Below are 17,779 nucleotides of genomic sequence, written 5' to 3'. Positions count from 1 at the left end.
AATGGCTTTTTCCTTATAATTCTAACATTTTGACCAGTCCTTGCACTTAACTTCACATTACATTGCGCCATGTCATCTTGTATACACCCAATTGCCTTTGTGACCTTTTCCTGCCTTAACCAGTCTGATTTTGTAGTGACTGAGTCTCCTTATACCTCTTCAAAAATATAGAAAGGCCAGCTTTGGTTAAGTTTTTCCTAATCTTTCATCTAATTTCTTCATAACTATAGCCTTGTTCACTTAATAGTACAGTGGTGCCCCACAAGACGAACGCCTCGCAAGACGGAAAACCCGCTAGATGAAAGGGTTTTCCGTTTTGGAGGCGCTTCACAAAACGAATTTCCCTATGGGCTTGCTTCGCAAGACGAAAATGTCTTGCGAGTTCCTGCGGGTTCCCCCCCTTTTTTCAGCCTTTTCCTAAGCCGCTAAGCTGCTTATCAGCTGATCCGCTGATAAGCCACTTAACAGCTGATCGCTAAAAGGCGCTAATAGCGCTAATCCGCTACGCTGTCAATGGGCTTGCTTCGCAAGACGAAAAAACCGCTATACGAAGAGCCTCACGGAACGGATTAATTGTTTTACAACCTCACTAAATGAAAGAACACAAAAAACCAACTAACTTGATAGCAATCACATAACACACTGAAATTGTCAACCTAAGCAAGTGGTGCCTCCTTTTTCTGGTTATTTGGCTATAACGTTTGATAAAATACAGGTAATTGAAGAAACTTTGTTGGATTGCTTTCTTGATTAAATTATCATTCCATTGATATATAATTTTATGATATTACTCCAAAAGAAGTGGTGTTTTGAGCCATCAAACCTCTGAAATACACTTTTTTCTAAAAGCCTTCCACAATTTTGACCACTACTGTATATCAAATAAAGCAACATTCAACAACTCATCAGAATCTTATAATAAACAAACAACACAGGTAATGAACACACACCCAATGATCTTCAGTTCTTCTCCATTTGTTCCTGAGGCTCTAATCCCTTTTTGTTTCCATTGCAGATTGTGATGAATTGGAAATCGAGAACAAAGGTGACCACGACAAAATCCCCAGGGAGGAGAAGCCACATAAAAATTTGGAGTGTGGAAAAAACTGCAGTCAGAGCTCCCATTCCACTTCCCATGAACAAAATTTCATTGGAAAGAAACTCTATCAGTGCATGGAATGTGGAAAGAGCTTCCGTCAGAGTTCCAATCTCACTTCCGATCAAATAATTCATACAGGGGAGAAGCCCTATCAGTGTGTGGAATGTGGAAAGAGATTCAGGAGGAGCTCCGATCTCACCACCCATCAAAGAATTCATACAGGGGAGAAACCCTATCAGTGTGTGGAATGTGGAAAGAGCTTCAGTCAGAGCTCCCATCTCATTTCTCATCAAAGAATTCATACAGGGGAGAAACCCTATAAGTGTGTGGATTGTGGAAAAAGCTTCACTGATAGTTCCAAATTCACTTCCCATCAAAGAGTTCATACAGGGGAGAAACCCTATCAGTGTGTGGAATGTGGAAAGAGCTTCAGTTACAGCCACAGTCTCATTTTCCATCAAAAAATTCATACAGGGGAGAAACCCTATCAGTGTGTGCAATGTGGAAAGAGCTTTAGGAAGAGCTCCGATCTCACTTCCCATCAAAGAATTCATACAGGGGAGAAACCCTATCAGTGTGTGGAATGTGGAAAGAGCTTCAGTCAGAGTGCCCATCTCACTTCCCATCAAAGAATTCACAAAGGGGAGAAACCCTATCAGTGCATGGAATGTGGAAAGAGCTTTACAGATAGCTCCTCCCTCACTTCCCATCACAGAATTCATACAGGGGAGAAACCCTATCAGTGTGGGGAATGTGGAAAGAGCTACACTCATAACTCCTCTCTCACTTCCCATCAAAGAATTCATACAGGGGAGAAACCCTATCAGTGTGGGGAATGTGGAAAGAGCTTCAGGATGAGCTCTGATCTCACCAAGCATCAGAGAATTCATACAGGGGAGAAACCCTATCAGTGTGTGGAATGTGGAAAGAGCTTCAATCAGAGCTCCTCTCTCACTTTCCATCAAAGAATTCATACAGGGGAGAAACCCTATCAGTGTGTGGAATGTGGAAAGAGCTTCACTGATAGCTCCTCTCTCACTTCCCACCAAAGAATTCATACAGGGGAGAAACCCTATCAGTGTGGGGAATGTGGAAAGAGCTTCAGAAAAAGCTCCGATCTCACTAAGCATCAGAGAATTCATAAAGGTGAGAAACCCTATCAGTGCATGGAATGTGGAAAGAGTTTCACTGATAGTTCCAAACTCACTTCCCATCAAAAAGTTCATACAGGGGAGAAACCCTATCAGTGTGGGGAATGTGGAAAGAGCTTCATTTACAGCCACAGTCTCGCTTTCCATCAAAGAATTCATACAGGGGAGAAACCCTATCAGTGCGTGCAATGTGGAAAGAGGTTCACTGATAGCTCCTCTCTCACTTCCCATCAAAGAATTCATACAGGGGAGAAACCCTATCAGTGTATGGAATGTGGAAAGAGCTTCAGTCAGAGCTCCTCTCTTACTTTCCATCAAAGAATTCATACAGGGGAGAAACCCTATCAGTGTGTGGAATGTGGAAAGAGCTTCACTGATAGCTCCTCTCTCACTTCCCATCAAAGAATTCATACAGGGGAGAAACCCTATCAGTGTGGGGAATGCGGAAAGAGCTTCAGAAAAAGCTCCGATCTCACTAAGCATCAGAGAATTCATACAGGGGAGAAACCATATCAGTGTGTGGAATGTGGAAAGAGCTTCAGTCAGCGCTCCACTCTCACTTTCCATCAAAGAACTCATACAGGGGAGAAACCCTATCAGTGTGTGGAATGTGGAAAGAGCTTCATTAAGAGTTCCTCTCTCACTTCCCATCAAAGAATTCATACAGGAGAGAGAGAAAGGGATGTGGCATACATACAGAGATTAGCTGAAGAATCAAGAAGGGAAATGGAAATTAAAAGACTATGAGGAAATAAAAGATTATTTGCAGAGTTGGTTACACTACAAACAATTACATGGAATGTTCGAGGAAGATAATAAGAAAGCATTTAGTTATACATTTTCTAGATTTCAAAAGGTAGTTATAGAAGAAGTGAAGCAGCTGAAGAAAGTGTATAATATTTTGCTAGAACAGGAAACAAAAGATGAGGAGGAAAAAAATGGTCATGATCAAATGGGCACCAGATGTAGGACATAACATACAATTTGAGGACGGGGAAAAATTGTGGAAAGTAGATTTGAAAGAAAACTATATGAAAATGATGTATTCTTTTGAAAGAAAACTATATGAAAATGATGTATAGTTCGTATATTACACCAGTACTGATAGCAAAAATGTATAAAACTGGGTCAGATATATGTTGGAAATATAAAGAAAAAGAAGGGACTTATAATCACATGTGGTGGGAATGTAGAGAAGTTTAAAAATTGTGGGAAATTATATATAATGAATTGAAAAAAATGTTCAAATTGACATATGTTAAAAACCCCAGAAGTATTCTTGTTAGGGATTGGAGGACAAGACCTGCCAAGGAAAAGAAAGAATTTATTTATGTATGCTAAAACAGTGGCGAGAGTCTTGTTTGCAGAAGGATGGAAGAATGAGGAAATCCCAATGAAAGAACAGTGGCAAGAAAAATTGATGACCTATGCGGAATTGCCTAAATGGACATATAAACTGTTTGAAAAGGACAACTGTGACTTCAAGGAAGAATGGGAACCTTTTACAAACTATCTAAAAAGACATCAAAATAAACTGGAGTCCTTGGCAGGTTTTGAATAAACATCCATAAATTTATTAGTTGAACACATGATAGATAAGGCAAGGATATGTACAAATTTATAACATGCAGAAAACAATATATGCAAATAAATGAGGGAGGGGAGCTGAGGGAAGTCCATGGTGGGTGGGAGAGGGAGGGTTGGGGGGAAGGGGGGAAATAATGTAATTGATTATGAGGGTGGATAAATTGTTATGCTGAAATTGTTTAATAAAAAATATTTTTTAAAAAAAATCATACAGGGGAAAATCCTATCAGTGCTTTGAATGTGGAAAGAGCTTCAGTCACAGTCACAGTATCACTTTCCATCAAAGAATTCATACAGGGGAGAATCTCTATCAGCGTGTGGAATGTGGAAAGAGCTTCAATCAGAGCAGCAAACTAACTTCCCATCAAAGAATCCATACAAAGGTCGGCAAAACCATTATATAGCTTTAGGAGCCGGGCAAAGGTCAGCAGTTCAAATCCCTGTGACGGGGTGAGCTCCCGTTGCTCGGTCTCTGCTCCTGCCGACCTAGCAGTTCAAAAGCACACCAAAGTGCAAGTAGATAAATAGGTACCGCTCCGGCGGGAAGGTAAACAGTGTTTCCGTGCGCTGCTGGCCACATGACCTGGAAGCTGTACATCTCATAAAGTGAGATGAGCGTTGCAACCCAAGAGTCGGTCACGACTGGACCTAATGGTCAGGGGTCCCTTTACCTTTACCTTTAAATCCACACCTTTATAAGCAGGCCTTTTATTGATTGACATCTAATGCTCTTTTAACATGGTGTTTTGTGTTTTTGTGTTGTAATATTCCTGAGACCTGTGGGTGTAGGGAATAGGCGCCAACTCTTAAAGGCCTAGTGGTCTTTGCCACACCCCCAATAAAATAATTAAGGATGCCACCCCCCTGTTTTTGGTGTGTGTTTTTCAAACACAACCTTTTATTCTTCTGCAACTTGCCACACAATTTCTCTTTCAATTTGCCCTCTTAAAAAATATAAAAAAATAAAAACGCACAAAGGTCATGAGAAAAACAAAATAGAAGGAAATACAAACATGGACACGTCTCATCTTTGTGGGCAAAATGGAAAAGTTGCTTTGAAGCAGGCTTTCCCAAACTTGGGTCCCCATCAGCTCCTGGACTACAGTTCCCATCATCCCTCCCCATTGGTCCTGCTAGCTAGGGATGATGCGAGTTGTAGTCCAAAAACAGCTGGAGACCCAAGTTTGCTTTAAAGGGAAAGTAGGCTGGCCTTGTGACACCCTCTGCTGGCCAAAAGCACTGCCCCAGAATCTGAACCACCCCCAGTACTCCTAATTGGAATTAATAGATCGCAAAACTGAAGTTTGATCGGCACTTCAACCTTTAGGGAGCTTCTAGGTGCTTTCTGCACCACCTAAAGTACCCACAGAATTGTGGCTTCTACTGGCAACACACACAGGAGAACAAATGAAAGACAAACACAATGAGCAAGAAAAAACCTGGAAAGGGCCATACCAAATGGACATCCGGTGTGAAGAGGTCACTTTCCCCACTGCTGAACAATGTCACAGGTAGAGGTGATGAAATGCTAAAAGTGTTCTCCGGGGCAAGGGGAGCTGCTGAGAAATTGAACTACGGGTGCAAAATATTACTTTTTTAAAAAGTCGCTGCCATTATAGGCATTGCCATTCAAATGGTGTGCATGCATCCTGTGATTGATATTGCAAGGTGGGACTTACCTGGCCCCCCACCAATATTTTATACAAGTCAGCACCACTGGGTTGGGTGGTTTACAAATTAAATAAAGACATAAATCGCATTCCTTTGCACATGTTCCAGCTTGCCAAGATCCTCATTTATGCTTTTTAAAATTTATTTGCCCTTCATCTGAAAATTTTACATTACAAACATACAGGATGAAAGCATGTCTTTCTCAAAAACAAGACAAGCAAGAGAAATCTCTCCTTTTCTCTCTCTCTTTTTTTTTTTTTTGGATGGAGTTACAAACTTTGTTTCAATAAAACTTTTGAAAAGTCCTCTGTGATATTTAAATGAGGAAGCTGGTAAAATGTGGGCTGAATGAGGTACATCACAGAAGGGGTGTAGCCCAAGACCACCCCCTAGATACATCATACTGTAGGAGACCCAGAGCTTATAGGGTTAATAGCTTGGGAAGTTACATCCTGTCGCTGGGGGGGGGGGTGTTCACATATGAGGTTTGTACACTTTGTTATTTGAACTACTTTACTTTCTGTTTAAGTTCAGAACCAGACATTTGGACATATGTTTGCAAAATGTATGTCAGAGTGTTCAGACAGCTTAGTGAAGCTGAAGTACTGTCTGAGCCAGAAGAATCTGGCAGATGGGTTCACTAAACCTTTGAGCTTCCAAAAACGGGGAGTTCTGTGAAGGGTTCGGTTTGGGGTAAGTGGTAGTGCTTACATTCACCCCAGCGATACAGGACAAAAGGGGGTGTGAGGAGACCCAGAGCTTATAGGGTTAATAGCTCAGGAAGTTATGTCCTGTCGCTGGGGGTGTGTTCACATAGGGGATTTGTACGCTTTGTTATGTGAAATACTTTACTTTCTGTTTTGCTGTGAAGGGGAGAGACAGCATGTCAGCTCTTTCTCCCGTATTGCTGATTTATTTTGCCGCTGTACAATAAAGCTTCTTAGATTAGAAAGAAGCTGCGTACGGAGTCTTTTTCTGCATGCCTGAGCTTTCTCCACACAGGCCACACCAATGTTCGCAAACTCTGCTAGACACCGGGAAAAGCACTGAGTCGCAGTGGAAGTGTGCCGGACATTAAATCTCACAGGTTATGGAGTCAGCTGTGTGGTTGTGCCTGTGTGTGAAGCAAGTCCAGCTGGAGGACCTGCCTGAGGGCAGTGGAACTTGCTGGGGAAGGAGCTACTGCAGGAGCTACTGCAGTGTGAGGCATGAGTAAGCTAGCCCCAGGGGAAGATGGCGGAAGTCCAGGACTCCTATGCTGTCACATTTGAGAGACGATGGGCAGAAATGGGAGGAATGGTCCCGAAGAGCTAAGGCCTGGCTTACAGCCACGGGTCTATGGGCCTGCACTCAAGCTCCTCTGGTCCCAGCAGCGGCCGGCGCAGCTGCGCCTGCGATAGTGGCAGTTGCTGCTGAGCTGAGGAAAGACCCGAGAGCAATGGGATTGCTAGTGCTGAGCATAGACACCTCACAGTTACCCCATGTTGAAGGGTTAGAGAATGTCCAGGTGATTTGGCAGGCGCTGGAGTGGGTTCACCACCAAACCTCAGTGGGAGCCAAGATCCAGGTCACCAGAAGCCTTTTTGAGATTGAGAAACCATGGCCTGGCGACAGCATCTGTGAACGCATTACAAAGATGCTAGCTGTGTTCAATAAATTATATCAGCTAAATGTGGTTTTTCCAGAGGAGTTAAAAGTCTAAATTCTTCTGAGCTCCTTTAGACAAGAGGTATGAGAACTTGTGCTTAACTCTTGAAGCAATGCCCATCCCAGTTAACGTTCCAGTTTGTCTCAGGTCGACTATGCAATGAGGAAGAATGTTGGCAGACAGAGGGGGGTGAGCCGGCCCAAGCTGTCCTGCTTCCAAGAGTGGGGGGGCAGTGAAAGAGGACACCGTGAAGGACTTTGCTACATGCCGTTGTTACACGCTGTTGTTATTGTTGTGGCTCAGAGACCCACCTGTGTAAACATTGCCCCAAGGAAACTGCTCAGTATGCCTCCAAGGCCATTGCCCCGGGCAACCAGATTAGGGGAACGGCCTGGTGTAGGAAGGCAAGAAAAGGTCCCAAGGGAACTGACAGGGATGCTACATCGCACCATCTGGGGCGTGGCAGTTTGAATTTGCCTGCAAGGAAAAACACCCAGAAGCTTTGTTGTTTGTTGTTTTGTAATAAAACATTTCATTTGGTTTTACACTGGTCTTGTGGTGTCGTAGTTTCTGTCATCTGCCACCAGAGGAAAAAGCCCCTCTAACAAAAAGTCTGACAGGGTAACCCCAAAACCTTTTGAGTTTGTTCATGCAGACATCTGTGGCCCTATGTCTGTTGCAAGTCTGGGTGGGGCTAAATATGCTTTGACTCTGATAGATGACTACTCTAGAAACAGCTGAGTGATACCTCTGAAGGAAAGGGGGAGGCTGCCACCATGCTGAGGGAGTGGGTCCCCGCAGTGGAACTCCAGTTCTCACTGAGGGTCTGCAGTTTTCAATCAGGCCGCGGTGGGGAGTTCACTGGGTCTGCGTTGCAGAATTACTTTCGCCAGAAAGGGATACGTCACAGGCTGACAATTTCACACTCACCACAGGAGAATGGGGTGGCAGAAAGGCAGAACAGAACGCTCCAGGAAGCGGTGGAGGCAATGCTTTTTGATTCAGGCTTACCACAACGCTTCTGGGTGGAAGCTTGGAAAACAGGGAACTTCACTCTGAATTGTTCTTACAACTCCGTTGTAGGTGACACACCCTCTTTTCTGTTGTATGGTAAGAAATTGAAGGTACATTTCTTCCATATTTTTGGGTGTGAAGCTTGGATCCTTGCACCAAAAGCCAAATGTAGGAAGTAGTAGGACAGTAGTCTATGTCCTGGTATTGATTTTAAGAATGTTAGTACAATGGGAAGAACCAGAGATCTGTTCAAGAAAATTGGAGATATGAAAGGAACATTTCGTACAAAGATTTCCATAATAAAGGACAAAAGTGGAAAGGACCTAACAGAAGCAGAAGACATCAAGAAGAGGTGGCAAGAATACACAGAGGAATTATACCAGAAATATATGGATGTCTCGTATACCCCAGGTAGTGTGGTTGCTGACCTTGAGCCAGACATCCTGGAAAGTGAAGTCAAATGGGCCTTAGAAAGCACTGCAAATAACAAGGCCAGTGGAAGTGATGGTATTCCAGCTGAACTATTTAAAATTTTAAAAGATGATGTTGTTAAGGTGCTACACTCAATATGCCAGCAAGTTTGGAAAACTCAGCAGTGGCCAGAAGATTGGAGAAGATCAGTCTACATCCCAATCCCAAAGAAGGGCAGTGCCAAAGAATGCTCCAACTACCGCACAATTGCACTCATTTCACACGCTAGCAAGGTTATGCTTAAAATTCTACAAGGAAGGCTCAAGCAGTATGTGGACCGAGAACTCCCAGAAGTGCAAGCTGGATTTAGAAGAGGCAGAGGAACCAGAGACCAAATTTCTAACATGCGCTGGATTATGGAGAAAGCTAGAGAGCTCCAGAAAGACATCTACTTCTGCTTCATTGACTATGCAAAAGCCTTTGACTGTGTCGACCACGGCAAACTATGGCAAGTTCTTAAAGAAATGGGAGTGCCAGATCACCTCATCTGTCTCCTGAAAAATCTCTATGTGGGACAAGAAGCTACAGTTAGAACTGGATATGGAACAACTGATTGGTTCAAAATTGGGAAAGGAGTACGACAAGACTGTATTTTGTCTCCCTGCTTATTTAACTTATATGCAGAATGCATCATGCGAAAGGCTGGGCTGGATGAATCCCTAGCCGGAATTAAGATTGCTGGAAGAAATATAAACAACCTCAGATATGCAGATGACACAACCTTGATGGCAGAAAGTGAAGAGGAATTAAAGAACCTTTTAATGAGGGTGAAAGAGGAGAGCGCAAAATATGGTCTGAAGCTCAACATCAAAAAAACGAAGATCATAGCCACTGGTCCCATCACCTCCTGGCAAATAGAAGGGGAAGAAATGGAGGTAGTGAGAGATTTTACTTTCTTGGGCTCAATGATCACTGCAGATGGTGACAGCAGCCACGAAATTAAAAGACGCCTGCTTCTTGGGAGAAGGGCAATGACAGGCCTAGACAGCATCTTGAGAAGTAGAGACATCACCTTGCCAACAAAGGTTCGTATAGTTAAAGCTATGGTTTTCCAGTAGTGATGTATGGAAGTGAGAGCTGGACCATAAAGAAGGCTGATCGCCGAAGAATTGATGCTTTTGAATTATGGTGCTGGAGGAGACTCTTGAGAGTCCCATGGACTGTAAGAAGATCAAACCTCTCCATACTGAAGGAAATCAACCCTGAGTGCTCACTGGAAGGACAGATTGTGAAGCTGAGGCTCCAGTACTTTGGCCACCTCATGAGAAGAGAAGACTCCCTGGAGAAGACCCTGATGTTGGGAAAGATGGAGGGCACAAGGAGAAGGGGACGGCAGAGGACGAGATGGTTGGATAGTGTTTTCGAGGTTACCAGCATGAGTTTGACCAAACTGCGGGAGGCAGTGGAGGACAGAGGTGCCTGGCGTTCTCTGGTCCATGGGGTCACGAAGAGTCAGACACGACTAAACAACAACAACATGTTAGTACAAATTCTAGAGGGGAGTCAGGGTCCCTCTGGGATTGGGATGGCTTCTGTGAAGCCTTCTTCCCAGAGGGAGCCCACTCATGTTTTGAAGCTTGGGTACCCATTTCTTAATTCACGTGTGTCTAAGATAGAAAAAGGGGGAAGAGGGGTAGGTAAGGGTTTCAATTAAGGTATATAAGGGTTTTTCCTACTGTTTCTTCTATCCTCCATAGAAGCTAACAATATCACAAGGTTTCTCCCGAGTCCTGAGCTATCTGGTTTTTCCCCCAGAGCTCCCCTACCTATCATTGCAAACTTAAGAAAGGGACCCTACTGGATACCAGAGCAGTGTGATGCCAGCTCAGGCGACCCCTGGATAGAGTTTTTTGATCTGGAATACCCCCCTTGCTTTCAGAAGCGGGCTCACACACGATACACGTGTTACGTGACTCGACTGGTGCGGCTGGGGTAAGGATAGAAAGACGGTCCCTTCCAGTCCCTTGCTTTCAATAGGACACCTGTTTGCAGAGAGGTGGGTTTTTGAGCCGGTCCTCTCTCTTATTTTCAGGTTCCTAATGGGGTGGCTGGCTGGAAGTTCAGAAAAAGAGCTCCAACCCCTTGCTTTCAATGAGATGCCCATTGCGGTGACGTGGGTTTTTAAGCTGGTCCTCTCTGTCTTACTTTTGGGCTCTCAATTGGTGCAGCTGGCTGGAGGTTTTAAGATAAAGATAGAGCTCAGAACTCCCTTCTCGAGTTGAGCAGTGGTCCAAGGGCTTTCTCACAATCTAGACCAAGAGAAAGGTAAGGAAGAATGATAGATAAGAGAGCAGAGAATTCAGTTGCCAGGAGATCACCACTCCCTTCCCACCAGTGCACTGGATTTTCACCTATACTCACGCGTCTTCTGTTGTGATTCCAGGATTGATGAATAAGCCAGCTGGATCTTAACTTGCTCCCTGGCTGGGCCCCTCAAGGCTAGCTGATTACTACCCCTGAAGATGGCCGGGGGTCCAAAAGGATTTTCCCAGGCAAAAGGGCCCATGCTGGCTGAAGGTTTTGGGGGCCCCAGTCAGCCATACAGGAGAACTGCAAGCCCCACGTTGGTTGGGCACCAAATGTTACGGAAAATCTAGGTGTGAGTCTGCTCAGCCACCTAGCTCATCGGGCAGAGCCCATGGGTCCCTGCAGAACAAAGGAGGAGTCCAGCCACCAACCAGAGCAAATTGCTGAAGATCTGAGTTTCTTGCGCAACAGGTTCAAAAGGAGATTGAACCTTGAGGATGGGGTGACAAGGACTTTTACAACTTCCCACCATCTCCCAAGCTACAGTTTGAAAAACATCATCACTACATCACTACTACATCATCACTACATCAGAAAAGGGGAGGGTTATACATGAGTAACATATGGGGTATGTGAGGGGGAACATGCAAATACAGGATATGCATTGAAAAGCACATTCTAAGCACCTACAACAAGAAAACAATAGGACCTTGGTTTGCATAGTCTGCCACCTGGGCAGGCCTGGAGGAAAGAGCTTGGCCAGTGATTTGGCATCAATAAGTTCTTTCCTGTGTGTACGTGATCCCTCCCTCCGGGGATTATGGCAGGGACCAAGCGGTTTCCAAGTCCTTTACCAATGAAGCAGATTGGAGGTGGAATGGAGAGAATCAGTGAAACTGTTGCAAGGAGATAAGGAATACCTGTTACCCATTCAAGATATGCTCAACAGACACAGAATCAACAGACACAGAAATAGAGAAAAAGAAAGTAAAAATTTATTGCTGAGCAATAAAGACCCAGTAGAATGGTTTCCAGTGACTGGGCAATGAGCCCTGGGGGCTTTGGGTTTATATAGCTTATTTTATATAGCTTAATTTTTATTAACAAGCCGATCACATCACATTATTCAAATCACATTTGTAGCAGGAACCCCCCCCCCACCCCAATCATTCTGTTTGTACAAACTTCACACACACACACACACACTCACACACTACATACGCTACATTTCTGTTATAAATTAATAGAAAAATCAACCATACATCGGATTTGCACCATTCCATTTTTATTTTACTCCATATGACAAGGACTATCAAAAGGGGGTGGCTTGGTTCTGGTCAGCCATAATCCCTTCACCATACCAGCACATCCACAGGAGCCCTGCCCAGTTGCTATGCCAACCCTGATGATCCCAGACAGAAGACAATCAAGATCACAAAGAACTGCAAACTCCCCTTTGTCTCCTGGAAGTGACTCATGGGGAGGGGGGAAAGGAGAAACCAGCCAGGTGACAAGACACTCAGGTTACCACCAACTCCTCCCTCAACCCCTCCTTTCTGTAATGTATGCATGATGTTTCTGGGGGTGGGCTTGACCTAGAGGAGGGGAATTTCAAAAGTTTTTATAAGACCTTGCACACTATTTTTCTTTGTCTTTCCTCTCACCTGCAAGTGAGGGGAGCACCCTGTCGCGACAGTCTTTCTTCAATAAAGACCAAGCCTACAGGTGGCTGATTTGCTTCAATTTACTCTGGTTGGTGTCTTTGCTTTTTGTCCAAGGGAGCCCTCGGATTTTTCCGGTAACAGTTTGGCGACCATGCTCAGGGACACTTGGTTCTCCTGTGAAGGTGAGGAGGGAGATAGAGGGGATCGGGTGCCACTGGGCAACCTTAGCCCAGGGATCCTTCTTCCTCTCCCTGCCTCCTCTTTGCGGGCGGTAATCAATCGTCACCAAAAGCTCAACCAGGGGAAGCAAAGGCAAGGTCAAGCCGGCTAAAGAGAAAGGATCCCAGGATCCACGAGGGACATCTACGAACGTGAGTATGGTTTGAAGTAAATACATTGGGAGGGGGGTGGAAAAGCAACGTCCCCACGGCAGCTGGACCATTTCTTCCTTCTATTTCTGACGTTACCTCTCGGAGTCGGCCAGTTCTATATATAGCTTGGGTTTATATAGCTTATTCCAAACAGCATTAAACATTACATATTCATATACTGCAGCAAAATCAAACCAATGAGCATGGGCACAACCCTTCCTAGGTCCATGTAAAGATTACTTCTGCTTTTCCATATCTGTGCATAAGAAATCACCACCGGCCTTTGCCCTATTTCCAACAAGCAAGCAAAAAGAGGGGGGAAACCCTTTGGCAGTTGAAGCCAAAAATCCCCCCTCTCCGTTATATTTTTTTTAAAAAAATAATTTTTATTAACAGGCCAATCACATCACATTATTCAAATCACATTGGTTCCAAATTATACAGCCAAATTTTAAATTTTTGAAGGTACCCATATATCAAGCTCCGCACGAGTCCAAAATTCCGGATAAGTCCAGACATCACTTATTTTACTGCATTAATTAATCAGTTCTATCCACTTCAATCCGGATAGTTCTTTATTACTTTTTTTCCCATCTTGTTGTAGTCATACATTCCTTTCTTTGCAATCTCTGATGATTCTCACAAGCAGACTGAAAGCTGGCATCTCTGTGTGGGTTCTCTTCAGAAGCTATATCAGCCCAGGACAGCCTCTGTTCGACACTTCCGTAAACAAAATTAATCTTTGGTTTGTCCTTTATTTTTCCAGGCTAGCCAAATAAATCAAGTAGATCAGGGGGCTCTGTCAGGTCAAACTTTCAATTCCATCACTCCTTCTCTTTCCAACATTCCTGATTCTCCTCCCCCGTCTTTCTTTCTCCAGCAGCCTGTCTTGGTGAGACGCCATTTTTTAACTGCGTCATAAAAATTCCTCACCGTTCACCAATCTTCTCTCCTTTTGTATTCCACATTCCCACACAGTTCTTAGAATCCTGCTTATGATTCTTAAAAAACGCGACGATCTTTTTTCTTTCTGGTGTGGAGGGTTATTTTTGTCACATCATATAAAGAAGAAAAAAGAGTTTTTCCTCCACCCCCCCCCTTCGTTCCAAACATACAGTCTCTTGGTGGTGACACATCAAAATATTTACGTATCCGTCTGTCGCTCCCGGTTGCAGAGATCCATTACTCAGCAGCCTTATCGTCAAGCTTTGCTTGATATTTGTGCTTCAGCCTCATTTCCAATCATCTGTTTCCAATTGTAATTCCAAGCTGAAGCAACCAGCACACACTAATTGGAATCGGCGTCAGGAAGAGCTGACTTCACCGAGGGCTCGTGCCAAGTGTTCGGCACCCCCATCTCTTGGATCAGGGGGTGCATTGTGAACACCGCTGGCAAGAAAGGATCCCACCACATCCTTTTTTTAATATATAAATTTTTTATTAAGATTTTTAAACATATATGCAAATATAATAAACAATGTAACATATATCATAACATAATTTCTTAACTTCTTTGGACTCCCTCACGTCTTCCGCTCCCACTTGCATCATTGTCAATTCTTGCCCGCAATTTATCATCTTGTTTACTTTCTTATGTCCCATTCATTTAGAATATAATCTAATAGTTCTCCCAAAGATTTATGATTTTTCCTCAATCTCACTTATCATCCTAATTACATCTAGTTTAGTGGTGGTCAATTATTTAAGGCTAAGGCCCGAAAAAGACCCAATATGGAGGCCAAATGGCCAAAATATTGGGAAATATTAGAAAAAGATGGAGACAATTGGAAATTGCAGAGTTTGGAGAAAATGAAGGATAAAGTGCGAGACTGGTTACATTACGCTCAGATTAATGAAGTTTTTAAAAATGACAAAAAGTTAGGGTTCCAGGTGGAGAAATCGAAATTGGAAACAGAACTGTTAGAACCTAAGACTAAGGTACTTTCAAGAATGTATAACTTGCTGTTAAAATGGAATACACAAGATGAAATGGTTAAATCGGCTATAATAAAGTGGGCACAGGACATAGGGCATAATATTATGTTTGAGGACTGGGAAAGGCTGTGGACCAACGGGCTGAACTTCACTGCATGTAATGCTTTGAAGGAAAATGTAATGAAAATGATATATAGATGGTACATGACCCCAGTTAAACTTGCCAAAATATACCATTTGTCCGATAATAAATGTTGGAAATGTAAAGAAAATGATGGAACATTCTTTCACCTCTGGTGGACTTGCCCTAGAGTGAAGGCCTTCTGGGAAATGATATATAATGAGTTGAAAAAGGTATTTAAGTATACCTTCACTAAGAAACCAGAGGCCTTCCTTTTGGGTATTGTCGACCAGAAGGTGTTAAAGAAGGATCGAACATTTTTTATGTATGCAACAACGGCAGCAAGGATACTCATCGCTAAGCACTGGAAAACTCAAGATCTACCCACACTGGAAGAGTGGCAGATGCAACTGATAGACTATATGGAACTAGCCGAGATGACCGGCAGAATCCGAGACCTGGGAGAAGAGAAGGTTGAAGAAGATTGGAAGAAATTTAAGATTTATTTTTAAAAGTACTGTAATTTGGCTGAATGTTAAGATGGAGGCTAGATCATAAATAACAGGATCCCACCACATCCTGGGGGGAAGGGAAGGCTGCCTACTTCCCATAGCAGCCCCTAAATTACCTTGTGTGGGTCAGAGAGATGTTATTGTCGGCCATCTTCCAACGCGCCATCCTAAGGGACCAAAAAGCTAATTGCAGCCCGGATACACTTGCCCAATTCCAACGGAGTCCAATTAGAATTTATATAGCCCCATGGCTCGCCGATATGGAGTTCTGGTCCCACTTGGTGGCGGCGGTCGGCCTGGGCCTTGTAGGCATCCTTGGCGTGGTGCAGTTGCTCCATCAATAGTTGGTGCTGAGACTGGAGCTCCTGGAGCCAATCTGTCAGCAGATGCAGGCAGCGCATCTGGGAACAAACGCAGATGGTAACCGTAAGTGGCCTGGAACAGGGTCTGCTCGGTGGAGGCGTTCACCACGTTGTTGTAAGCGAACTCCTCCAATGCCAAGTTGTCGACCCAGTCTGGAGGTACTCCAGGTTCCGGTGGTCGGTTCTCACATCCACCAGGTGTCTTGCCCCGTCAAGATGATTGCCCCAGACTTCAAAGGCCACCTTGATGGCCAGTAGTTCCCACTCCCACACGCTATAGTTACACTCTGCCAGAAGAAGCTGGCAGGAATAGTAGGTGCAGAGTAACAGCAGCGCATCAGGACCGTGCTGCTGGGACAAGACGGCACCGAGAGCCTTACTGGAGGCGTCGGTCTCCACCACGAAGGGACGAGAAGGATTAAAGGTAAAGGTAAAGGTACCCCTGCCCATACGGGCCAGTCTTGACAGACTCTGGGGTTGTGCGCCCATCTCACTTAAGAGGCCAGGGGCCAGCGCTGTCCGGAGACACTTCCGGGTCACGTGGCCAGCGTGACATCGCTGCTCTGGCGAGCCAGAGCTGCACACGGAAACGCCGTTTACCTTCCCGCTATAAAGCGGTCCCTATTTATCTACTTGCACCTGGGGGTGCTTTCGAACTGCTAGGTTGGCAGGCGCTGGGACCGAGCAACGGGAGCGCACCCCGCCGCGGGGATTCAAACCGCCGACCTTTCGATCGGCAAGCCCTAGGCACTGAGGCTTTTACCCACAGCGCCACCCGTGTCCCTCCACGAGAGGGATTAGGATGCTGTAAAAGCGGCGCCCTCTGGAGACAGGCTTTCAACCCCTGAAACACCACCTCTGCCTCCTTGTCCCAAGAGAATGGTGTCTTGGGGCACAGCAGTCGGGTCAGCGGGGTGGCGCGGTGAGCATAGTCCACAATGAAGGTCCAGTAATAGTTGGCGAACCCCAGGAACCGCTGTAGGTCCTTGCGCTTCTGGGGTGCCGCCCACTCCTGAACTGCTGCCACCTTCCTGGGATCCATCTGCACCCCATCAGGGGGAGAGTTGGTGACCGAGGAAGTCCACCAACCGCTGGTGGAACTTTCACTTGCTGAGCTTAGCATACAGCCGTTGCTCTCGCAAGCGCTGCAACATGGACCGGACATGACCCTCATGGCAAGTTGGGTCATGGGAGTAAATCAGAATGTCATCTAAGTACACCACCCTGTACTTGTCTAGCAAGTCCTGGAACATGTGGTTGATATACTGTTGGAACACGGCAGGCGCATTGCACAACCTGAAAGGCATTACCAGGTATTCAAACGCCCCATACCGTGTCCCAAATGCTGTCTTCCACTCATCCCCGGCTCGGATCCGAAAAAAATTGTAGGCTCCCCGAAGGTGCAGCTTGGTGAACATCTGCGCCCCTTGCACCCGCTCCAGCAACTCTGCAATAAGGGGCAAGGGATACAGGTCTGGGATGGTAATCTTATCCAGGGCCCGGTAATCATGGCAGGGATGAAGCTCCCCACACTTCTTAATGAAGAGTACTGGAGCGGCGGTGGGCGAGGTAGAGGGCCAAATGAACCAGCATTCCAGGTTCTTGCGACGGAAGTCCTACAAGGCTTAGCGCTCTGGCTCCGTAAGACAGTATAGGCGGCTCACAGGCAGGGTCACTCTGGGCTGGAGGTCTATGGCACAGTCAAAAGACCAATGAGGCGGCAGCTGGTCTGCCCCTGTTCCTCAAACACTTCTTGGTAGTCCTGGTAAACAGCGGGGAGCGTTGACACAGCTTCCCCCGTGGGGGTGGCCACTAGCATCTTGGACCGAGCATGGGGACACGGGTCTGGGAAGCGCACAGTCTGATTGACCCAGTCGATCTGAACATTGTGAGATTCCAGCCAGTCCATCCCTAGCACCAGGGGAA

At 45.2% G+C, this 17,779-nt stretch overlaps 1 protein-coding gene across 3 annotated transcripts in view; it reads left to right on the top strand.

Annotated features, from left to right (window-relative positions):
* LOC310843293 (uncharacterized protein) overlaps positions 1-3,476 on the top strand; it is a 38,803-nt gene extending 35,327 nt beyond the window's left edge. For all 3 annotated transcript variants that reach the window (XM_083736388.1, XM_083736387.1, XM_083736389.1), the window contains exon 6: positions 1,016-3,476. In XM_083736388.1, coding sequence (XP_083592514.1) covers positions 1,016-2,997 — 1,982 coding nt within the window. In that variant the 3' untranslated portion in view covers positions 2,998-3,476. The remainder of the gene's footprint in view (positions 1-1,015) is intronic.
* Positions 3,477-17,779: the final 14,303 nt, after the last annotated feature.

This window comes from Podarcis gaigeae (genome assembly GCF_964106915.1).
Source record: "Podarcis gaigeae genome assembly, chromosome: 4".
Lineage (NCBI taxonomy): Eukaryota > Metazoa > Chordata > Lepidosauria > Squamata > Lacertidae > Podarcis > Podarcis gaigeae.
This window is presented reverse-complemented; position numbering and strand designations above follow the sequence as displayed.